The 25407-nt window shown below is 51.9% G+C and overlaps 3 protein-coding genes across 3 annotated transcripts; 1 reads left to right on the top strand and 2 right to left on the bottom strand.

Moving 5' to 3' along the window:
* Positions 1–11449: 11449 nt before the first annotated feature.
* BDP81DRAFT_505618 (uncharacterized protein) lies at positions 11450–12541 on the bottom strand. Its single transcript, XM_060595646.1, has one exon. The coding sequence runs from the start codon at positions 12516–12518 to the stop codon at positions 11790–11792; it is 729 nt and encodes a 242-aa protein (XP_060439298.1). The 5' UTR covers positions 12519–12541; the 3' UTR covers positions 11450–11789.
* A 1974-nt stretch (positions 12542–14515) lies between these two features.
* On the top strand, positions 14516–20754 carry BDP81DRAFT_384948 (acyl transferase domain-containing protein; the record flags this gene model as incomplete). Its single annotated transcript, XM_060586964.1, has 2 exons — positions 14516–19658; positions 19748–20754. The coding sequence occupies 2 exons, from the start codon at positions 14516–14518 to the stop codon at positions 20752–20754; spliced, it is 6150 nt and encodes a 2049-aa protein (XP_060439299.1).
* Positions 20755–22898: 2144 nt separating this feature from the next.
* Positions 22899–24943, bottom strand: BDP81DRAFT_454697 (GMC oxidoreductase; the record flags this gene model as incomplete). Its single annotated transcript, XM_060592973.1, has 3 exons — positions 22899–24345; positions 24426–24451; positions 24524–24943. 3 exons carry the CDS (start codon positions 24941–24943, stop codon positions 22899–22901), a joined length of 1893 nt encoding a protein of 630 aa, XP_060439300.1.
* Between the last annotated feature and the right edge of the window lie 464 nt (positions 24944–25407).

The following is a 25407-nucleotide window of genomic DNA, read 5'->3' on the forward strand; positions in this document are numbered from 1 at the left end:
GTTTTATGCATTGACGGCTACGTTTAGAAGCCGAGGCTCGCAACTGCGGCGACTACAGCACCGGCTCGGAGTGCTTCCACCCATGCCGTGTCGGGGAGGTAATATCCTAACCTGGTGCTTCAGTAAACGGGGCCATGCGGTATGGCGAGGGCATATATGATGTCGTAGCATTGACTACAGACATCGCCGGAACCGGCAGGTATGGAACAGAAGTACAAGGGTCCTTCAGCATAAAAAGACCTCCATTGCCGCAAAATAGGGCTTGGGGCCCCGGGGTAGCCTTCGGAGATCCGAGAGATAGTAGGTAATCAGGCACCTTCGTAAAATATCGCGCAAGATAACAGGAGAGGAAGCGGCTCCCCTAACGCCGTATACTAAACAGGAGCGGGCTGGGGCCGCAGCTTTAAATAGCCAATCTACGGGACTCGTTGCCCAGCCTCCGCATTCGACAGTGAGGCCAGACCTATGTCTTGCTTCTTTGGGGAAAGGTCGTGCTGTACTAGGTACGTAGGGGAAGTCCTTGAGGAAGAATGAAAGAAAGCTTAGGGGTACGTACTGGGGACACTCGTAGGCCGTGTTATTATCTAAGCAGGGCTACTTATGTAACCAGAATCGGCCTGTTATCACGAACGTAGCCCAGCACCACGACCAACGCCGTGATAATCGACTAGATACAAGCAATACTTAGCAAAAGATGGCATGACCTGACGCCCACGCCTCTACCTCTCTGATCTCCTGACTACTGAGAGTGTGCGGACTGGTACGAAGATGCACCTTGACTTGTTTCCGTGTAACCGCGGTCTGGCACGTACGGCAGCAGAGAAGCTGGAGTTCTGGTTCATAAATAAAGTATTCCATTGTAAACATATTCAAAAAACTAGTATCGTACTTGAATATTCTAAGCTAGCCATCTATTAAGTAATCGCAGTACTTTCTTAAATCCTCTCTATTCTACGGTAATAGATCAAGTTACATGTTGTTAAATGTGTTAAGATATGTTGCTACGGTGACTGTTGAACTTTGTAAGTCAAGAATGTAACCTGGTTGGCTGTAGCGAGCTGGTCCGTGCTCATATGCCCTGTCGTTCAACCACCATCAAAAAACTAACCGAAAGGCAAGATAGCTTCAAAGCGACCATACTTATAAGTAGATGTATTGTAGTTGGCATTAATCGACTCGTAGTCGATCCTTTAACAAGCTTACCCATTTTTAACTCGCTGCGACAAGTGTAGCGCCTAGTACGCTAATCGTCGGTAGACGTTAATTCCAATCGTCGCTAGACCCATGTCCTGCTAGCGCCGAATTTTTTCTCATACAAAATTAATCGTCGGCTGCCAACCGACGCAAGAAATTACTGTCAGGATTTCAACCATCACCTAGTAGGTGTTTGAAGTTGCCAGTATGTTAGGATAATAACAACAACAGTATTATCCCCTCCGTCACCCATGTTACCGTATACGGTATATCGAATCCCCTGTGATTCCAACAGGAACAGCAAACTGCAGCTCGTCGAAAATATCAGGCAGCTACGACAACCCTAACTAGGGTACCTAAGGATTTCGCTGGATGGATCACTTCCTGGGAAATGGCTACGAATCATGCGCTCGTCAGAAAGACTGGCGGAGTGGAGGACCCCAATACTTGGTTCGACGACTTAACCAAGGCTATCCAACCAATTTTGGGAAGTTGGGTCACCATATACGCAGGAATCTACAAAGACAAACTTGAGGAGAAGTCGTTAACGATCGGAGAGGTCGCGAAGGACCTCAGAAAGGAAGCTGAACGTCGCGATCTCCTTGGCTTCCAAGAGAAAGGCTCCCAGGTCACCAGAGGCGTATTTGGTCCGGTATTCGCCGCAGTGCCAGAAACGACAGCCCAGCCAGATGCTGTACCAGACAATGAAGGGAGCAGCACGCACACTCAAGACCATTCCAACAGCCGAAAACGAAAACGAACAGCCACCACAGGAAGCACCGGCGTAGTGTGTAAAGCCTGTGACGGCATTCACGCACTGGAAAAGTGTTATTACGTTTTTCCAAAGAATGCACCAGAATACTTCAAGGGCAGGAAGCTGATCCGTGACGCGGTTGAGCATCGGCTCAAGAACGACGCGTTCTTGAAGGAAGAAATCAACCGCATCAAGAAAGTCAAGCAACTTGAAGGTGTCGATTGACTTGAAAGAAGTATTGGAGAATGTGCAACGAGCTTCGTCATCTCGTCATTTAGTTCAGCGCTCTCCAGTACGCACTATCCATTAAAGAACTCAGCTCTTCTCGACTCAGGGTCAACCATCCACATCTTCAACAACGTCAAGCGGTTTGATAACTTCAAAAAGGGGGAACCTGGAGATTTCGTTCTAGCTGGAGAACACAAAATACCGATCCAAGGATACGGGAATGTGAATATCCAGACCAAGGGACCAAGAGGACCGAGGATAATCCAACTCCATGACGTCGCATTCTGTGGGAACTTTCCTTGCAATCTAGTATCACTTCGGCAATTGCGAAAACGCGGATACTGGTGGGACAACCGTCTTCATTCCAACTACCTACGCTCAAGCGATAACTCCATTGTTTGCAAGCTTGTGGACCGACATGGCCAGTTCGTCATCGAAGATCTACCCCTCAACGCCACGAATAGTGCATTTGTCACCCGTAGACATGATTACAACTCCTGGACAGAAAGACGCCCAGTGAAAGCGGATGCAGGAAGATGGCATCTTCGCCTCGGACACCCAGGACCACAAGCTCTGGAACACCTTGTCAACACCTCAAAAGGAGTACGGATAAAAGGACTGACCACCGTTGAGTGTGATGGATGCGCACTATCCAAGATTAAACGTCAAGTACACCGCCAACCACGGAACGTCGGCCAAGGGCCCGGTGAACGATTAGCGATCGACTTTCATGACCTCCCTAGAGATTCGACGGGGAGAAATAGCGTGATGCTCATAACAGATCGCTGGTCCGGAATGATTTGGGACTATTATCTCGCGGAAAGAAGAATGGGAACAATCAGCATGGTGTTAGGAAACCTAATCGGTATTCTTGAACGGCAATACCGAGGGCCATCGAATCCGACAACGAGATCTTGAGAGACGGAGGAGTCGTTTCCTCACTACTTCACTCACGACACATCAAGGTCGAACCATCAGCACCCAACACCCAGGCTCAGAACGGAGGAGCTGAGATGTCGGGCAGAATCATCAAGGCGAAAGCGAGAGCCATGCGGATGGGTGCTCGACTACCAGAGCATCTATGGGTCGAGATTTATCGCACGGCCGTATACCTGTACAACCGAACCCCAAAGTACATCTACAGCTGGCGAACACCGTACGACCGGTTCCATACGGCCCTTGCACACAGAGACGGGATTGTGGTCCAAGACCGTAAACCGAACCAAGCACACCTGCGGGTCTACGGATGCAAGGCGTACGCGATGACCTCGGATGCTCAATTGCAGCTGAAGAAAATGCAAAAGCTGAACCCTAGGGCGTGGATTGGATTTCTTGTCGGATACCAATCAACGAACATATATCGAATCTGGAACCCACAGACTGGAAGAGTCATCGCAACACGAGACGTCATCTTCAACGAAGATGAACTATTCAATGGAAACCTTAATCAACTAAGAGATGACCTCCTACACGTTGGACAGCAAGAGCTAATCGATCTACTTAACCAGGTGGAGGAGCCAGAGACAGACCGAAGCACGATGGCAGAAGAAGGCCTGAACGGTGCCTTTATACCCCAAACAAATTGGGAGGGCCTTCATGGAGAGGACGAGGATGTCGGAACCCAGCTCAGTTGGGAAGACGCCGCTCTCCAAGAAGTGGAAAGAGATGCAGGAGCTGAACAGTTGGAGGCTGAGTCTGATCAACCAGCTGGAACCGACGAAGGCTCTGGAGCATCCGGGGGCGCGAAAGTCGATCAGGGGAAACCAGAAGGCGGCACGGGAGACCAGGCAGAAGCCGGCACCGATGACCAAGCCAAGAATTCTGATGCCCGAAGTCGTCCGTACCCGTCCCCTGTGTCTCTTCCACCAACGGCACTTCTAGCCATGGCGATTCGGGATGATTCTAGGCTCCCACGGGAAGAGACCCAGAGGTTCGGACACGTCAATGAGGTCTTTGAAGTGTGGAGAGCAGCCTTTGCTGCTGGACGTCAAGCCACTCCAGTGGGAACGATGGACGGGAAGCAGATCGATAGAGCCAAGCTCCAGCGACTGTTGAAGACCCCGAGCTGCTTACACAGACGGCAGATGCCCCCATTGCCACGAAGCCACGCAGAACTCACGAACCACCCCATGGGAAAGCTATTCGAACTGGCCGAACAGGAGCATTTGCTCAGCCATTCCGAGATGAAATCCTGGATCGAAATCAGTCGAACAGACTCCCGCGCAAAGGACTGTCAGGTCCTAGATTGCATGTGGGTTTACGTATATAAGTTCGACAAGCACGGACGGTTTCAAAAGGACAAAGCACGCCTTGTGGTCAGAGGAGATCAACAAATCAAGTCGATTCACGAAGAGACTTATGCCGCAACACTGGCCGGACGGTCCTTCCGCACACTGATGGCGATTGCTGCACGCTTCGACCTGGAACTGATCCAATACGATGCCGTCAACGCGTTTGTAAACGCAACACTAGACAAAGACATCTTCATGCGCATGCCGCCAGGCTACAGGAAACCAGGAATCATCCTGATGCTCCAGAAAGCGTTGTATGGCCTAAGAGAGTCGCCCTTACTGTGGCAAAGAGACCTCATGGCTACTTTAAAAGAGCTAGGTTTCGAAAACGTGCCACACGAACCCTGCTGTATGACCAAAGGAGCGATTATCATCTTCTTCTACGTGGACGACATCGTCCTGGCATACCAAAAGCAGAGAGAAAACGACGTCGAAGAAGTGACCAAAGAGTTACAGAAACGATACAAATTGACGGGGGGAAAGCCACTGCAGTGGTTTCTCGGAATTGAAGTCCTTCGGGAAAGAGAGAAGAACACCATCTGGCTATCTCAGTCTGACTACATTGACAAGATTGCTAACCTTGCCGAAGACATAGACCAGCGACACGATGTTCCTATGAGGCGTGCAGAGCTAAAGCCATGCGATAAACGCGCCAGCGTAGCATGTATAAGGCGATACCAACGAAAGATTGGGTCGATCCTGTATGCAGCAGTGATCACCCGGCCTGACGTGGCTTTCGCAGCATCCAAACTTGCCAGGTTCAACGCAAACCCAGGTCCAGAGCATCACAAAGCAGCCGACCAGGTGCTGCTCTATCTCAAGAAAACAAGATCGCTGGCCCTGCAATTTGGTGGAGACGATGAGTTCTTCGTGGCAAGCGATGCCTCGTTTGCCGACAATACGGAGGACCGCAAGAGTTCCCAAGCATACGTGATGCGGTTATTTGGAGGCACCATCGGCTGGAGGGCTAACAAACAAGCGACTGTCACAACTTCTACGACTGAGGCAGAGCTGCTTGCCCTTTCTCAGGCAGCTAAAGAGGCTATGTTTATTTCACGGCTACTTAAGGAATTGGGAATTCAACTGGATGAGCAGCGCATACGAATTCAATGCGACAACCTCCAGACCATACAATTGATCAACAAGGACATCACCAAGATACAGACGAAACTCCGGCACGTTGACATACACAACCATTGGTTGAGGCAAGAGGCGCAGTGCGACAGGATCAAGGTGGAATACCGGCCTACCACGGACATGATTGCAGACGGGCTTACTAAACCCATAAGCCATACGCCATTTAAAAGGTTTCTCGAACAGATCGGTCTAGTAGATATCTCCAGTCGCCTAGAAGGGAGAAACTGACCGTACTGGGAGAAAAGGAGATCCTGAGTGAGATGGGGAAATTGGGACTTGATTCGAACCTCGGTGTTACGCCCGCCGCAACTTGTCACTGTGGGCGCGTAGCTATATAATGCAGAACAAGGGAAAATGATGCCGGAGTCATCATTATCGAAGCTTTTGCTTTGTGCCACAGTTGGTTGCCTTGACCTGCTCGTAACACTCGGATCAGTTTCCGCCTGAGCGGCCTCAACTGGGGGAGTGTGTTAGATTGACGCCTGTGTCCGGATAAAAGGCAGCTGAAACTTGGTTATCCGCATAACTGTAATATGCAAGAACCGGTGAGAACGGGTAAATACAAGACAGAACCCCGCTTCGACCGGGATGGGAAGAATCCCTCAATCAAGCACAACAATCACTCTTTGATCAATGAACCCCAGGTGTATTGCATCTAATAGCCATCGATTATCTAACACATATCAACAGCGCGCGGTTAAAAGCATGATCGGCAGAGAATATTGAGACAGCACCAATGATGTTGAAAGAAACCGTCAAGGCTTCAGTAGGTATCAAGGGTAAGCATGCTAGCTAGGGAGCTGGATGTACACGGGAGTACTTTTGTCCTGCAAAGTGAGCACACCGCACTCGCATAGAATCACATCAAGCAGCAAGAAGAGCTGGGTCCCATTCATAGTGGATACTTCTGCTCTTCTCAGTACAGACTGACTGGACGCCACCAACAGTTCCATAATTAGCCGTCAAGATTAGGCTATCGCAGCTAGCTTCATAGTCGACGAATCCCCGACCCTAGCTATGGCTTGCGCAGTAAGTGAAGACGCGGCGCAAATAGCCAGAGGGAAAGATAAGGAAAGTACGGAAGAGTCCAAGTGGACTGCAACACGAGGCATGCAGAGTAGACATGATTAGCTCCCGTTCCGTTATATAGACCGGCTGACTGCAGCTAATTCTCACCATAGTGCAGACCGGTGTGGAGTTAAGGCCGCCACCAGTCCTAGTTGCCGACACAGCGTCTACGCAAGGGCCAACCAAGATTGCGATACTCACCGTGCATGTCAAACTTGTTAGGTAATCGATGTCTATTAGATGCAATACACCTGGGGTTCATTGGTCAAAGAGTGATTGTTGTGCTTGATTGAGGGATTCTTCCCATCCCGGTCGAAGCGGGGTTCTGTCTTGTATTTACCCGTTCTCACCGGTTCTTGCATATTACAGTTATGCAGATAACCAAGTTTCAGCTGCCTTTTATCCGGACACAGGCGTCAATCTAATAAACTGCGCTCTGCCCGATTATTGCATGTAGGGATGTCTGACCGCAAGCCTTGCTTACGGCAACATGGTCTGCTATTTTCGCCGAGGGCGGGGTAGAGCCAATAAGGGCCTGGAAACCCTTTGAGAATGCCAGAAAAAGGGACTTCAGGTGTATGCACACGCCTGAAGCAGAAGGTCTATCTGTTGGTATACACGTCAGCAGGGCAACCGTACGGTTGGAACGAAGGGTCAATAATTGGTATATTATTGCTGCGTCTTGAGGTGCAAGGAGGAGGAAATGGGCAGAGCCCATGATTCCTCAGAAGTGGTATGTAAGTGGAAGGGCCGTTTGTATGGTCCATACCGCCTTCCAGATCCACCCTTTCTGCCGACTGCTCAGAGATCCAACACTATCGAATCAATTTTTGGACCCTGCCTCGGCTCTCAGCAGTCGTTCTCGCCTTGTCGCCTACTGCCATTGATGCCAAACAACATGTTTAGATCGCTCACGCCGTTGTCGTCAAGGACGCCACAGCTTATGCTAAGTTTGATCGCTACAAAACCTGGGGTAGTCGTTCTGTGGGACTGTGGATACCTGAGGCAGTGGCTGGTGCCCCAGGCACCAGCTGCCCGATCCACCTCCTGGTTGATCCAGCCCACCGCAGCCACCTTTCACCACATCACCAACCAACCAACAATACCAGTTGTATTGCCTCATTGCTTGCCTCGTTGATCCAGATGAGCAGTGTGTACTGCCCACACGTTCTTATACCCGTCAAATAAGCGCCTCCCGGCCAGGCAGCTGTCCGGGCAGCCGGCCTCACGGGCTGGGAACGAGGAAAACGGAGGTGGCCCTGTCGCTGAACGGCGCGCCCGAACGAAAGAGAATTTGGGCCCGCACTTCCGTTTCAACCGTTTCAACGGATGGGTCAACGTCTCAGCGTCCTTCTGATAGGCCAGCCCTCATAGGGCTTATCTATGGGTACTCGGCATCGTGAAGTTGGTGTAGGTTACCATCACTGGGTGACGAAGGATGGCCCAGAATACGGAACAAGGATTATGCGTTCCTAAACGGTCAGGCGCCGTTTTGGACTGAGCAGCTCCGTCGCTCGACGGTCCGCACTAATCGAACACCCACCCAGACACCCTAAGCGAGGCACACCACCACCTGTTCCCAACCTTCAAGAAGCAACTTTCGAACTCTCTAACGAGGGTGAGACGTAAGCGACCCTTCTTGGCGAGACTGTGCACCCTGGTACACCTGGGCTCCTAGGCACTGAGACCCGTTCTGCGGCCATAACCGCTGACCCTTGCCTGAGTGGCTAAGCTTTCGGACTCGACTTATCCTGAAGATTCCGGGGCCCAGCGGCGCTTACCAACAAGATGTGCGTTTCTAGGCTCTCGGTAAACTGTCGCCAACACTTCCAGGTCTCCCCATTCACAATTCCCGCATCAACATTAGGAGGCACCCTGCCACATCAGCTTACCACGGAACCATTAAGGGGCGTAATGGCCAATTTCCCCCCGAATGGCGCATCCACCCTAGCAAAAATGGATGGACTACAAATGAGATTGGCCTAGATTGGCTAGAGCACTTTGAAAAATGTACAAAGTCTCGTACGAAGGGTGTTAAGCGTCTTCTGATCCTTGATGGCCATAATAGCCACAAATCGACCAAATTCGACGATTACTGCAAGGAGCACGGCATTATTGCTCTTTGCATGCCTCCCCATTCATCGCACGAACTTCAGCCTCTTGATGTTGGCTGTTTTGGTCCGCTAAAGGCTTCGTACGGCAAGGAAATCGAGAAGATGATGGGGATGCAGATTACGCACATTACCAAGGACGACTTCTTTCCTGCCTTCAAAGCAGCCTTTTTTACTTCAATAAGTAAAGGAAACGTACGAGCTGGTTTTATACAGGCTATACTTGTACCTTTTAGCCCAGAAGTAGTTGTTTCCCGCCTTGATTTTAAGCCAAAAACGCCAACACCATCCAACTCACGCCCAAGCAGCCAGGGTTCCTGGGACCCAAAGACACCAACCACAGCACATGACGCCGTACGAAGCTCTGATTCACTTAAGAAAAGGATTCATAGCCATCAACATAGCTCACCAACACATTTATACGAAGTTGTTGACTTGCAAGCCAAAGGTATTAGCAAGTTAGCACATAAACTAGCTCTTGAAGCTGAGTGCCGCGGGCTTCGTACGGCAAATGAGATACTAAGTAAGCGCCGGAGGGCTAAAAAACCCAACTGCGTCTTGGAGGGTCACTTAATACAGCTGAGGCCGAGGCAATCCGGGCAGAGAAGGGGGTTGTTGATGCTAGAGGCGAAAATATACGTCAGGAGGGTGCTCGTACGGAGGGGGGTGAATCGCGCGGGCGGCGATGTGGTAACTGCGGAAAGACTGGACATAACGTACGAACATGTCAGGTAGTTTGGGAGACCTCTGAAGAAGAGGCTGATGAGTAGTTCCAATTGATTTCGTACGATGTGGCTTAATTGACCTACACAAAGGGCTGGAGGGTATTTGAAAGTGGGCGACTCGCTATGATGGGCGACTCGCTATGCATGTACGTTAAGTAACTTACGTAATAAAGTGATTACGATAATCACCCTAAGTAAGCGCTTACTAGGATCTACTTAGCGATTATTAGTAAATAAAGTAACTAAGGTAATAAAGGATAACTATATTTAGAATTAAGATGTTACGACCCAACATGCATGACCAAGACCAGGGCCTGCCCCGCAGGCTTGCGGCGGCTACGACACACCATATGCACGAGTCACGGGAACACATGCGTCACCCCACGGAATGAAAGAACTATGGAACAAGTCACGTGATGATAAGATAAGGAAGCCCGTACGCCAAGGATACGGACCCCGTATGTTCAGGATACGCCCGGCACGTCCTTTTGTTACCAGACGTTAAATACATCATCATCATCATCATCATTGTTCAGGATACGGAACCCATTGGGAAAACATACGGACAAAGGATATGTTCAGGATCAGGACTTGTATATAGGATGGACTTGAGCCGGACTCTAGGACAGACTTCCCATAGCTTCTTCAGCAATTAACTTCGTATCAGATCTTATGATCGCTTTCAGCTATCTTCCCTGAGAATCTCTTTGACAAGACTACGATTGATCACCGAAGCCTTACCTACCTTACGACTTACAGATATAGCTTCCCTGAAGCTATTCCCGCCTACGATACTGTTACCAGTTCCGCAGCCTCAACTTCTGCAAACATACCTCACTACGACTAGCTGGCCGTAACATAAGATTTATATATAATAACTATAGACTTAAGCCGGGCTTAAAAATAAACTTCATATAACTAAGTTAACGTAGCTCTTTGGTAATTAACTTTATGTTAGATTTTTGTTGGTATCACAGGCGTGATACATTTCCTCATGAGGGTGTATCTTCGGCAACAATCACGTCGATATCCGTGATAATTGCTGTTGTTCTTGTTGTTCCTTCTTCCTATTTACATTGTGGGCAGGGGCCGGTCGAAGTAGGTGGTGACGGCCTGGGTGGTTGCCCCACCTTAACCGGCTGTGATGACTAAGCCAGTTGTCCCACTTCGCCCAGGGCAGGCGCCAGCCAGCCCACGATACCTGCCCATTGCTCCTTATCAGCCTTGCTGTTCCGACAGTTAGATTGACGCCTGTGTCCGGATAAAAGGCAGCTGAAACTTGGTTATCTGCATAACTGTAATATGCAAGAACCGGTGAGAACGGGTAAATACAAGACAGAACCCCGCTTCGACCGGGATGGGAAGAATCCCTCAATCAAGCACAACAATCACTCTTTGATCAATGAACCCCAGGTGTATTGCATCTAATAGACATCGATTATCTAACAACTTTGGCTACCTCGGAGCATCCAAAACAACCAGCATTCGAAAAACAACCAACCACTCTCATCAGGCTGGAGACAAAATCGGCATGCAGGTTCTGGCAGGTGCATGCAATCACCGGATGAACTCAACCGAATGCAGGGAAAAAAAGGTAACCTTGCAATCTCCTTCTCCAAAGCAAACGCTAAACTCCCAACCCGACAAGTGTCTTTGTTGGATTCACAGGTGGAAAAGGAAATACTCGAGTATCGTGGGTAGCAACGATCACCGACTGTGGTGGTGATATTGCTTGTTGTTCTTGTTGTTTAGTGGAAGTCTAACTAGGTGCCAGCGGCGGCAGGAAGTCTGGGGTATACCCTCGTGTGGCTGAGCCACACGGACCACCGTGGCTGGAACGGACCGTGGCAGCAACCTCCTGCTGCCTAATGTAGGCCTATTCCAACAGTCTTCAAGCCAAACGATTCTCAATGTCGGCTCAAAAGCCCCCCTAATCCAGCATTAGCCATACGAGATGGAACCATAAGCTGAACCCGCTGAGGACGACGCGCCAGACGAGTAATCGTCGGACGAAAATGTATTCGCCATCTCAGTGAGCATCTTGTACCGGCGTAGCTTATACCGCGCCTTGAACCGGGTCCTCCACCCCTCGCTCCACTTTGGTACCGGTAGTCCCTGGTAGCAGGGGAGGGTGTACCACAGCTCGGCACCGCGCTGGCACAGCATGCTGTTGGTAACGCTGCCCTCGCCGGCAATGGACTCGTAGCAGAGCATCCACTTGATGAGCTCCTCTTCGAGCTCCTCCCACTTGGCCGACCGTTCCCGCTTCCTCTCGTCGTCGTCAGCAGGTCCGCCCATGCCCGCGGCGTAGGGGTCCGCTTCGAGAAAGTCGTACTTGTAGCTGAGGATCTCGCTGACGGTGCTCGAGTTGAGGTAGTAGCCATAGGCCTCGTGCCACCACACCGAAGCGTCGGCCTGTGTCTTGGGACCCTGAGACTGGTCGTAGAACCAGACGCGAAGGGCTCGCCTCTGTGCGTTGGTGATGGCTCGACGCCGTTTGGCTTCTCCCGACGAGGAACTGTCCTTCCTGCCCATTGCATATGTCTTCTTCCTTGTCGTGATGATAAAAAATTTGCAAAAGAACTGATGAAGTTCCTTCAAATTGCTGGCGCTTGTTTTCCAGCAGCCCAAAATTACACGTTTCTCCACCACTTGTGGATGGCGTCGTGGTGTAACTAGGACTTGAGGTGATCGCGATGCTCCAAGCGTCAAGAGGCGGGTGTATTTCGTGTGGGTTGAAGTTGTTACTAGTGCTACAGGCACGGCCTGGGCGGTGCCACCAGTATTGGTGTGTAATAAGGTCGACTAGGCTCTTGGCTTTCTTGGAGAAAACCTGGGCACGCGAAAAATGGAGAGTAGGGCTGAACTGTTGACGATCTTTCGAGGTGGAGCAAAGAAGTAAATCTTCAAATGCGATGTTAGACATTATGGGAGTGGAGATGACGGTGAGTGCAGAGCCGATCGATGATCGTGATCCAGAAAGGGTTGGGATAAGGACGATCATCATCATTGTTTTTGGCAGGACCCTGGGGATATGAAATATTCGCTGCCTTTGATCAAGACTCGAACAACTATCCCGAAAAGAATACATGGTCCCTCCAACGGATACGGCCTCCGTGTGTGACTATTCTTACCCACGCGCGGGCAATTTTGCTGTCTCCCCTAGCTGTGTTGATGGAGACAGAATCACGTAACCCTCGTGTCAAAGCAGGCCAGCGAAAGCTGCAAGTTGCAATAGCTCAGAAATGCCTTATCTTACCTTGTCTCGGCATGGTCTGTACCTATCCAAGTGCCTACAAGCAATCAACGTCCGCAACCGACTCGAAATGAATCAACACTGACCTGCCATTTCAGTCTCACCCTCCTCGCAACTGCTGAGGGTTGCAGGCTACCTGCACCGTCTACAGCATAATGAGAGGCACAGCAAGCCCACCGACATTCTGGCAAGCATTTCGCTTCGGTTGGGGGTGACCGAGCGATCCGGTGGCATGAGTCCAGTACCTCGGAAGTAGCGGGTTAGGCCGGCTCCCGAGGCGTTGATCAATCGTGCTGGATCACGTTAGAATCCTTCGTTCCAGTCTCTTCTCTGTTTGTACGGACAAGAATGAAACGTTAGCTGCCGGCATAGCGAATACCAGACTTCGGTCTTGCCCCTTCGCAAGATGCGCCTTCGTTATAAAGGATAGTCTTGCCCTCTACTGTTGGGAACCGATGGGATTTCGAATTTGGGATATGGGGGTTGTTGGCGTCTTCTGGCCCTGTCCATTGCTCAGACCCCCCCTCCCACTCCCCATCTCATCGGTCCCTTCGCGGATGGAGTGAAGCCTTCGTACAGGACGAAAGCGCGCACCGCCTCGCCAACGAAGGCTTGCTTCGGGCCGCAAGACGCCGCAAGGCGGCTACTCGCTAGTCACGCACAGTCGGAGTCCCTCATTCGACAAATACTTCAGGGCCTTTGGGCTACCTGTTGGGTGCCTCGATCCGCTGCCCGTACCTTGGCTTCCGGCTGCCACCCGCACCCTCCAATGAACAAGAAGGTTGTAAACATGGGCGATATGTGGACTAGAATCTCCCGACAAAGCGGATAGCCCCGCACTATGTTCTAGACCCTGCAAGAGCATGTCTTTGCAATAGCTTGTTACTGGTGCAAGGGTCATGAGCTCCAGGCAACCTCTTTTGCTTGCGGGCGTTCAAGAGAAGAATGGGCAGTGAGCAAGGGGACCTGGGGTTTTTATTGCATTCACTCCATCGGGAATGCTCCACCAATCACGTTGTGTCCGAGTTGCAAGTGGCCATGAACCTTACCATGGCATTTGAGTACCTACCCGTCGGAAATGCCCTCCGGCGCAGCAAGTGTGTTAAACTCGCTTCGTCGTTTCCAGTCTTGACGAATTGATCTGGTCATGCGCTTCTTATCAAAACACGCTTTCTTTATAGCTGCCTTTCGATCTTCACCAACCATAGTATATCACTCAAAAGTTGTATACATGACCATAACGTCCATTATTTGTCCTATGCTCTCGGGTGATAAGTAATGCGGCCTTTCGCTCACCCCTTTGGCCTACTTTCGACATAGATACATGTGGTCTTGCACCAAATCCTGAAGATGTAACGGCTTCATGTCTCTTTTCTTCGACGCAGATCAGGGTCCACCACAGCTCCCACAATACACCTCTGCTGCATTCAACTTCCATAACTCGCTTCTTGCTTAGACACTGTCCTTTCGTGGAATCATACCCCAAGCTCCATGTCATTATAGCAATAATGGCCTTCTCAGCCCCAGTACATACCCTCCCCATGGCGGCGCTCAACCTGACCCGCTTCCACTCCCTAGAGAGCACCACACACCCGTCAACACCCTCTTCCGTCTCGGGCCACAGCGACTTCTTCTCATCCCCAACCAGCCCTGACCTCAGTACCCCAGCGACCTGCGTCTCTGAAAACGGCATCGACTTTGTTACCCCAAGCAACAAGTCCTCCTGCTCCGGCTTTGCTGGGGAAGAGGATATGTTTCTGCCACTTCAGATATGCCACAAAACCTCTCGGGTGTCCGTCCCAATACCCATTAGTGCATATGGCGAAGCCAGTGTCCTTCGAGATCAGTATCTTGAGACACTGGGGGAAGTAGAGACCCTAGAGTCCTCTTCTAGTCAGCTCACCGTTATCGAGCTCGTTGCCCAGTTCCTCGAGTTCTGTCTCGGTGTCGGCAGATCCGCAGAGCCCGTCGCCCGCTCCCTCCTAGACTACTTTGAGTTCGAGTGCATCGGCTCTCAAAATGTACACACGCTCGTCTGCGGTCTCCAGCTCAACGAAACGGCGAAGCTAGCGCTGCTACGCACATTTTACGCCGCAAAGGAAGCAATTCCACGCCTAATTCAACGACCGACGACGTCTGCTGTGCTCAAAGCGGCAGCCGATGGATCCGTTGGCTTGTTTGCGGTTCTAGGTGGGCAGGGAATCACAAATAAGTACTTTAAGGAGCTGAAGCAGCTCAATGACACGTACGATGGCTTCTTGTACAACCTGTTCAACGCGTCAACGAAACTCCTCAGTAAGCTATCAAAAGCACCGGCGGGAGATGATGAGATGCTTCCACATCGTCCGACAATCAGCATTTTGGAGTGGCTCCACCATCCAGATACCGCTCCGGCAGATATGACGACGCCGAGTGTCAGCTTTCCGCTCATCGGCCTTATCCAGCTGTCACGCGTTGCCGTCATCTGTCGCACTCTCGGATTGACCCCGGGACAACTTATCGCGAACTTCCGTGGGATATCAGGTCACAGCCATAGCATAATTACTGCGGCTGCTATTGCATCTTCGGACTCGTGGGAGTCGTTTCATAGCAACGCTTTGGGTGCACTTCAAGTCCTTTACTACATTGGCTTAAGGACCCAGGAGGTCTTTTCGACAGAGACAGTTAATCCCAAGGCTATCTACGACTCACTCGCTCATGATGAGGGACATCCGTCTCCCATGCTCAGTATCTGTGGCCTAGGCCATAACCAACTACAGGATATTGTCGCGGAGCTCAACTCCTATCTCCCAAGCCATGCTCGTGTCCAGATGGCATTCGCAAATGGCCGAGATGACTTTGTCTTTGCGGGACCTCCCTCGACTCTTTATGCCCTGAACAAAAAACTGAGGCCTCTCAGGGCCGTCTCAGGGGATGACGAGGTGCGAACTCCATTCTCCAAGAGGAAGAAGCAGTTTTCTTGCCAGTTCCTCTCCATTTGCGCACCTTTGCATAGTAGCCATCTTGATGCCGTCGTCGAAAAGATCTCCTCCGATCTTGAGGGTGTGGTGATGCACCCGGCCAACCTTTTTATACCCGTCTATGACACCTCCGACGGACTTGATGTTAGATGGAGGAGTCAGGAAGCCCAGAATCTGATTCCCGCTTTGGTACGCATGGTTTGCTCCCAACGGGTTGAATGGGAAAAGAGCACCGCGTTTCCAGGCTGCACTCATATCATTGACTTCGGTCCCGCTGGGAGTAGTGGCATCGGCGGCTTGACTGCTAGAAATAAGCAGGGGCGTGGCGTACGAATTCTCAGTGCTGGCTCGCTCACGTCTAACGATCCTGAGATCGGTTGCTTGATGGAAATCTTCGACTGCGGTAGCCTAATCACCTACAACCCTAACTGGGCAGCTTCATATCAACCGAAGCTGGTCAAGAACTCGGTACAGGAGACGTTCGTCAACACCCGTCTCAGCCGACTCCTCGGCCTCCCACCCATCATTATTGGCGGGATGACGCCCACAACTATGCACGTTGATTTCGTTTCATCGGCAATGAGAGCCGGATTTCATATCGAGTTCGCCGGCGGTGGCTACCACGACGAAGCCATCATGGACGCAGCGCTGCGAAAGCTAGCCGACGAATGTCCTCCTGGGCGCGGTATCACCGTCAATCTACTCCCCCTGAACCCGAGGTCTCTCGCCTGGCAGATCCGTACAATTCGACGCCTGCGGCTCGAGAGCATCAACATTGATGGCGTCTCGATCGGGGCTGGCGTTCCTGAGACGGAGATCGTGGCGGAGTTCATAGGTCTTGGGATCCGGCACGTATCATTCAAGCCGAATTCCGAGGAGGCCATCGAGGCTGTACTCAACATCGCGAAGGCAAATCCGGGCTTTCCTGTTATCTTGCAGTGGACAGGTAGTCGTGGTGACGGTGGCCACTCGTGCGAGGACTTCCACGACCCTATCCTGCGGACGTACAGCAGGATCCGCGCGTTGGCTAATGTCATTCTCGTAGCTGGGAGCGGCTTTGGAGATCCCAGCGGCATCGACACGCTACCGTATCTTGACGGATCATGGAGCGAAACCTTTGGCCATGCTCCCATGCCCTTCGATGGTATCCTCTACGGCAGCAGCATGATGGTTGCTCGGGAAGCCCACACATCCCGAAAGGCCAAGACCGCTATAGCAGCGGCGCGTGGTGTCCAGAATCATCAGTGGGAGGGTACGATGAGCTCACGCAGCGGTGCCGGCTCGATTCTGAGGGTCACTTCCGAGATGGGCCAGCCTATCCATGTTGTCGCTACCCGCGGGGCCCAGTTCTGGGCCGAGCTCGACCGAGACATCTTCAGCAAGCCTCGTGGTCAGCGGCTAGTCGTTCTGGTGAGCAAGAAGAACTACATCATCGACAGGTTGAATCGCGATTTTCAAAAAGTTTGGTTTGGATTGAGCGAAGGCAGACCTGTCGATCTTGGCGACATGACATACTTGGAAGTCACATCGCGCTTACTCCAGCTACTCTATCGCCCGAGTAAAGGAGGATGTCATCGCTGGGTAGACCTGTCATATCTGGCTCTTGTGTCTGACTTTTGCCGTCGCCTCGTGTCCCGATTCCTACATGTAGGTTCTGGGAGCCAGCGAGTGTCGGATCTGAATGAATATCATACACTGGCGAATCGACCGCATGAATACCTTTCCAAGCTGTCAGAGCTCTGCCCTGGAGCAGGTCGACGCTTGCTCTCTGTCGAAGATGTAGAGCATTTTCTCAGTCTATGTCTCCAGGCAGGGCAGAAACCGGTTCCTTTCATCCCGGTTCTGGACGACAATTTCGAAACATACTGCAAGAAAGACTCGTTCTGGCAATTCGAGGATTCCGAGGCGCTGGTCGATGGTGACGTTGAACGTACTCTCATTCCCCAAGGACCAGTGGCCGCGGCATTTTCCACTTCGGAGACCATCAATCGACCCATCTGTGAGATGCTTTGCGGTATCAACTTTGGCATGATTGATGGAATTCTCAAAGCTGATTACGGGAGCAATGCCGATGCGATTCCAGTCATTGAATCATTCGGCGGTGCCGCCGAGCTGCCTCCGGTACAGATCCCACCTGGTGTCGTGTCAACCAGAGATCCCAAGGGCATCACATACCATATTCTTCCGTACCCAGACATCGAGCCACCTACGACAGACGTCTGGTGTCGATTTCTTGCAGGCACAGAGCGGTCATGGCGCTATGCTCTCTTGAATACCGAGTCAGTGGTCTCGGGCAACCACCGCTTCCTACCGAACGCCATGAGACATCTATTGAAGCCGGTATCAGGCTTCAAGTTCAAGTTGTCTTTGCCAAATTCATCCGAACGCACCAAAATCTCGATTCTTGACAAACAGAACGAACTCGTTGCCGAGATCGGCCTCGAGTCCCCATCATCTCGGATCATTCTGGTTGGCATAATCAACCGGAAGACAGTCACGGGACGTCCCGCCTGTCTGAACCTGAGGTTCCAATACCACCCCGAGACAGGGTACGCCCCTATTCGAGAATGCCAGGAGGGAAAGAGCGATTCTATCAGAGCATTCTTTTGGCGAACCTGGATTGGCCATGGGGCGATGCCGGCAGCGAACGGGGAATCGAGCCCTGAAGAGATTGCAGCCATCACTTTCACTGGCGATGACACGACAATTACCCGCGGGATGATCCAGGAGTTTGTGGCTATTTCGGGAGGCATAGCGGCACCAGTGAGCAAGAGCGGTATCTGGACTGTGCCTTTGGATTTTGCAATCATTCTCGGTTGGAAGGCTATCGTCCAACCAATGTGTTCGGGCATCGTTGACGGCGACCTTTCTAGACTGGTGCACCTCTCAAATAGGTTCAAGTCTCTTGGCTCCGTATTACGAGAGGGAGATACCGTTGCGAGTCAATCTTCTATTGTCTCCATCCGTAACCAACCCAAGGGAAAGATTGTGAGTATCAGATGTATCATCACACGCAAGGAATCGCCGATGATAGAAGTCTTATCCCGGTTCTTGATTCGTGGCAAGTTCCAAGATCATCATAGGACATTCGAGACCTGTGCTCTACCGACCACCCAGGTTCACCTCAGAAATGCTACAGATGCGGCCGTCCTCTCCTCCAGGAGTTTCATTACCCTCGATCAGAGCGTCAATCTCACACTCTTCGACGGTCTCAAGGTGAACTTTCACTTGGAGACTTTGACACATTTCAAAGATGAAAACACCGTCAGCTCAATCCATACGTTCGGAGCCTTACACGCTGTCACCAAGGACGGGGAACAAACAATCGGAGCCGTTGACTCGCTGTCAGCCGGCTCGCAAAGCTCACCCATCCAAAGCTATCTGCAGAGAAAAGGCAGGATCTTAGGAGCCTCGGTTGCACTAGAGAACCCCATGCAACTCAACAGCGAACCAGTTATTCTCCCTTTTACACCCATCCCAGAAGCGTACGCCCGCATGTCAGGCGAATTCAACCCGATCCATGTTTCAGAGAGCTTCGCGGCGTACTGTGGCCTCTCCGGGACCATCGTTCCGGCCATGTGGATAAGCGCGACAGTACACGCGGCCCTCAACCGCTGGTACGGGGGCAAAGGGAGAACTCATGCTTATCAGGTTTCCTTCGTCGGCACGGTGTCACCAGGGAACAGCATCGCCGTGAAGCTGCGTCATGTCGCCATGTTATCGGGCCGCAAGGTGATTGAGCTTGAGGCAGTCCTCGCCGGGACTGACGACGTCGTCCTCACAGCGGAGGCAGAGATAGAGGAGCCACGCACCGCATACGTGTTCACAGGGCAGGGTTCGCAGGAGGTAAGTATGGGGATGGATCTTTTCGAATCCAGCCCCAGTGCGAGAGAGGTATGGGACAAAGCCGACCAATATTTCGAGTCGAATTTTGGTAAGTTTCCTCGGGACTGAAGTCCATTGTTTGCCATTGCTTCTCTTTCTCCATAATATCAATGCTGATCATCACACCACCCCCTGAAGGTTTCCTGCTGAGCGCCATTGTCCGCGAGAACCCCAAAGAACTGACAGTTTACTTCCACGGCCGCCGGGGCCGCATCCTGCGCCAAAAATACATCGACATGGCACTCAAGAGCCCAGACGGTACCGCACATAAACTCTTTGCTGGAATCAGCAAGACGACCAAATCTTACACCTTCCGTCACCCAGATGGCCTCATCTTCGCGAGCGAGTTCGCGCAGCCCGCCCTGGCTGTGTCTTCCAAGGCGCGGTTTGCGGACCTGGCCGCGCACGAGCTAGTTCCCACCCCCTTGGATAGCGACAACGGCAACGGTCCCCTCTTCGCGGGCCATTCCCTGGGCGAGTATGCCGCGCTGTCGACAATGGGCGACGCCATGTCCACCGAGGAGCTTGCGGCCATTACGTGGTACCGCGGACTCCTTATGCAGCCTTCGATGCACCATGACGCTGAGAGGCAGTTGCCGTATGCCATGGTCGCTGTCAACCCGTCCAAGGTGCGGTCAGAAGGAGGCTTCACCGAGGATGACCTGCACGCTGTCGTCCAGAGCGTTAGCTCTCGCACGAGTGAGTTCCTTGAAATCGTCAGCTACGACGTTGTCAACGTACAGTTCGTCTGCTCGGGAACTAAACGTGCGTTGGCGCTGTTCATCGACGTTCTAGAGGCCGCGGCGTCATGGGACGTGGAGGCTGCTGTTGAGACGTGTGCTTCCAAGCTCGTTGCGTATGAAGGCCAGAACAGTGGCCCCTTGGAGCTCCGGCAGACGCAGTTTGCTAAGCCGTTAAAGGGCGGTGATGCCCTGTTTCATTCGTCACTTTTGCGCCGTGACGTTGACGCGTATCGTGAGTTTTTGACAGATACTTTGAGCAAGCAGTCAGTGAAGCCGGAGAAGCTGATTGGTCACTGGGTTCCAAATGTGACGGGACGGGTATTTGGGATCTCGAAAGAAGACGTTGAACAGGTTTACCAGTTGACTGGTTCGAAGGTGTTGTTACCGCTATTAGAGAGTTGATACTTGGGAAAAGAATTTTGAGAGCGAGACCAGTCGATCAGCTGAGGAGGACCGGAAGTGTGATAAACATAACGTGATTGATCGGAACGAGACAACACAGTTTTTGCAATGTATTTACAATCATACGAACTAATACGTTGTATATGTCGTAGCCTTATGCTGGCATGGCCGGGAGCTGCTAAAAGTATTGATGTGATTAAAGTTAAGACGAGTCTATGATCTTCGGGGGCTCACAGCCCGTACTTGTCTGACGCAGCTATGCGCTTCATTTTGTTCATGCTCGCAGGCCTTGTCTCTGGAAACAGCCTCAGTACATTCTATCGTCAGCGAACTGTCACTCGAGTACTCGAGTGACAGTACAGCCTTGGTGACTGTAAGGGGCTGGCCCCTAGGCTTGTTCAACGTAGAGGTGCCGTCGATTGACTATTCTAAGCTGAGGGGGAAAAGGAGGAATTACAGGGGTTCGCGTACAGTGACAGAATTCGGAATTGTACCGTTGCGCCATATACAAAAGAGAGATCCCTCTACTGCATTTAGGTAGTTGTGGGTACATATAGTTTCCGTCATACAGCTATGGCATGATATGCCCGGACTCGGCGGTGTACTGCGGCAGAATGGTAGCTCCGGCAGAGCCGGAGATCTCAACCGGGCTCTGGCCCGTGACAGTGACCAACGTAACCTGGATCATGCATGCGCGCCCAGTGAGCGTACGGGATGCTTCATGCCGACTCGAGCATCCTTTGGACTTTGTAGCTTGCGCTCACGGGAATTAAATAATAGATCCCGGATATATCGTTTCATCTGCCCTCGCATTCATTGTCACGGAGTCAATTAGTTCCGCGGCAGTCGTTAGGACTTACTGCATCCGGCGATTAGAGGCTCACGTCCACGTAAAATGGAGGCGGCAAGCTAGCTTGCTAGCTGTCGAATTATATAGAATTATATTAGTTATTGTCGGAACAGCAAGGCTGATAAGGAGCAATGGGCAGGTATCGTGGGCTGGCTGGCGCCTGCCCTGGGCGAAGTGGGACAACTGGCTTAGTCATCACAGCCGGTTAAGGTGGGGCAACCACCCAGGCCGTCACCACCTACTTCGACCGGCCCCTGCCCACAATGTAAATAGGAAGAAGGAACAACAAGAACAACAGCAATTATCACGGATATCGACGTGATTGTTGCCGAAGATACACCCTCATGAGGAAATGTATCACGCCTGTGATACCAACAAAAATCTAACATAAAGTTAATTACCAAAGAGCTACGTTAACTTAGTTATATGAAGTTTATTTTTAAGCCCGGCTTAAGTCTATAGTTATTATATATAAATCTTATGTTACGGCCAGCTAGTCGTAGTGAGGTATGTTTGCAGAAGTTGAGGCTGCGGAACTGGTAACAGTATCGTAGGCGGGAATAGCTTCAGGGAAGCTATATCTGTAAGTCGTAAGGTAGGTAAGGCTTCGGTGATCAATCGTAGTCTTGTCAAAGAGATTCTCAGGGAAGATAGCTGAAAGCGATCATAAGATCTGATACGAAGTTAATTGCTGAAGAAGCTATGGGAAGTCTGTCCTAGAGTCCGGCTCAAGTCCATCCTATATACAAGTCCTGATTCTGAACATGTCCCTTGTGCTGGACAGTGTCCTTGTTTGGATATGTTGGATAACTCATATCCTGGTTATCCAAATCGCTTGGATAACTCATATCCAACATATCCTTATCCTTATCTCTTATCTCTTATCATCACGTGGCTTGTTCCCAAACGTCATCGCCTGCGGATAAGAGGAGCTCGTGCCATGGGCTGGGGTGGCTGTGGCTGTGCAAATTATCCCACCTACTGGAAGGCTCCAGAACATCAGACGACCCTGACCTGAATGCTCCCTTCATCCCATCCCGAGCCACATAGATTCCCCAACGGAAAAAAGACCAGATGACGATCTCCGTTACGGATACGACGCGACAATAGTGAGGATACACTGCGACACTCCCATCCAGTTGTGTTGCGACGCGACGCCAGGGCGACGTGGCTCGTGGCTGGCATTTCGCACTTCACCTTGCTTGCATGCATGGAAGAACTTTGAACTCTCTAAAAGTTAGCACCCCGCGTAACGTCGTCTCATCTATCTACCTCGACCTACCACCATCATCCTTCACGGCTTCGATGTTGCTACACCTTCCAGCATCACATCCGACGCCTTCTGGCTAATGATAAAGGTCACCACGGCAGGAAACGCTCCGGGAGTCCGCGGGAACACGCTCACGTCGACGACCCTCAGCCCGTCCACACCAAACACCCGAAACTCAGAATTCACTGCCGCCATGCCATCACCCGCCGTGCTCATCTTGCACGTCCCTGTAGGACGATGTCCAAAAGTCTGCTCCCGGATCCAATTCTTGTCCGACTCCGGGTCCGCGTCACCGCACCTGCCGTCACTTTCGATCCGCGAGCATGGAGGTTCAGCTGGTTCTACCGGACCCCACGGACCTTGAACGTCGCGCATGCTCCGTCGGCCCCACGCCACCACCTCAGCTATCGCTTCTAAGTCCGTCTCGGCGCCTTCCTTGTAGAGCTCAAAGTTGATCTGCGGTGGTTCCGTCGGGTCTGCAGACTTGATCTTGATGTATTCGGCCGTGTTCTGCGGGTGCATCTTAACGGTCGAGAAGCCAATGGCTTTCGGAGGATCGAGAAGCTCCGGCTGCTGCACCTCAGGCCAGAATCCGCGGAATGCCCTCGGCCAGCTGAACACGAAGACATCTCGTTCTCCTGTCAGCGAAAAGTTGGACTTGAGAAGTAACGCGTTCGAGTTGTATCCAGGCCGCATGTACGGGCCCTTTCCCTGCCGCCACAGCTCTTCGCATGGGTCTCCGGGGCTTCCCTTTGCGCAGATCGGCTCGTTGGGGTTCGGAGTAGCTGTCAGGTTGAGCTGGGCGTGTCCCACGACCGGAAACTCTTGGTTATCTTGAAGGTTTCGCCCCACGCCCGGCAAGTCTGCCACGACCTCGATGCCGCTAAGCTGTAGTAGTTGAGGCCAGTTGAAGGCACCGCCTGCGACGATCACTTCGCCAGATGCCATTGCTCGCCGCGTCTCGCCTGTCGTCGACGCATTGTGTCGCACGTCGGCGCCGTAGGTGGAATTGCCTGCCAAATACTCAACTCCCACGGCCCTAGGCTTTTCGCCATCTGTCTCTTCAAACAGGACCTTCGTTGACAGAGAATTCGTCGACAAAGTCAGCGGCCACTTGGGAGAGCCATCTGCGTTCTTGGCCGCTAGGGTCTCGTAGATGTATGTGCGAGAGCTGTACCGCTCCCATTTGTCCGTCGCATGGAACGACAGCCCCCATATGCCCCCCGTCGTGTCTCTATCCTCGCTGAGGAAGTTCCCGTCACTGCCCACCATCTCGATGACCTTCTCTGGATCTTTCCCAATGGACCGCAAGTGTGACTTGAGAATGTCCATCAAACCAGGGTTGTTGAGATACTGCGACCCATTGCCGAGATTCGTGTTAAAGTAGCCGTTGAATCCGTGACCTGGCGTGCCTTCTGGCAGATAATTGTTCTTCTCGATCCTCTCAAAGATTCGCCAAATGTTCTTGTGGCTTTCCCATACTCAGGTCAGCTTGCCAGCCCAGACAATTTCAACATGCCTTCACACATGACAGTGTAGCAAAAGACTCACTTCCACGAAGCATCCCCCGTAACATTCTGCACAAAATCCAAATGCGCATCATTCGGCAATCACGTCGCCATCGCATTCGTAACACTCGACCCTCCCACCGTCGCACCGCGCGGATACCACACCCCCAACAACTCCGCCCCCTCAGGCGCCCTCGCCGCGTTCCCGACCCAGTATGGTCCAATACAAGCTCCATTCTGGGAGGGCAGCCGCCACGTGAGGTGGTTATTCCGCAGCTCGACCTCTTCGTCCGGGTGATGGCGCACAAAGAAGGACCAGCTGTTGGTGGGCGTGATGAAGTACCCGCCGTTTGCGATGACTGATCGGATGTCGCGTTCGTCGTCGCCTGCTTCGAGGAGGAGGGTTGGGTGGCCTGCGCGGGCGAGGTTGCATGCTAGAGGGCCGCCGCCTGGGCCGGAGCCGATTATGATGTAGGCGTAGGTTCCGTTTTGGGCGGGTTGGGCGGTGGTTTTGAGGAGAAGGAGGAGGGTTGTTAGAGTTGTGATTGTGGAAAGGATCATGATGTTTGCGGTGGGGAGAGTATGTTTGGGAAAATGCTTTGGAGGGTAGAGGCGAGGAATCCTTTTGATTCATCTCAAGCCTCTAGACCTGGGAGTCTGTGTCTTAACTACTTCTCCTCCTCCCCTTCGTCTTTGCTTCTCGTTCTCCAGTGCTCCACATTGAGGTAGAAACCGTCAACAACGTCTCTCTAGATCAAGGACCCCTGTCTCGCTTAGACATCTCCCCGCATTGGAAAGAGTTCCCAAAGCCGATCTACATCCCGATAAGCTTACCGGTGCCTTGGCGGGTGTAACCGTTGCAACGGCATGGTCGATGCAGCTTACGGTTGAGGCGGGGATCGGTCCCGATTGGGATATACGAGGCGCGATGTTTCTCTCTTTGCATATGGTGATGACGGGTGCTTTTGACTGAACAGTTTTCATGAAGACCCCTCGCTCCCAATATCGCATCCAACATCTTGTTC

This window comes from Colletotrichum phormii, assembly GCF_030913505.1.
Source record: "Colletotrichum phormii strain CBS 102054 chromosome Unknown BDP81scaffold_30, whole genome shotgun sequence".
In the NCBI taxonomy this organism is placed as follows: Eukaryota; Fungi; Ascomycota; class Sordariomycetes; order Glomerellales; family Glomerellaceae; genus Colletotrichum; species Colletotrichum phormii.

Bases quoted from the DNA above. Each gene is read 5' to 3' on its own strand.
- BDP81DRAFT_505618 (XM_060595646.1), bottom strand. From the start codon at position 12,518: ATGATGATGATCGTCCTTATCCCAACCCTTTCTGGATCACGATCATCG.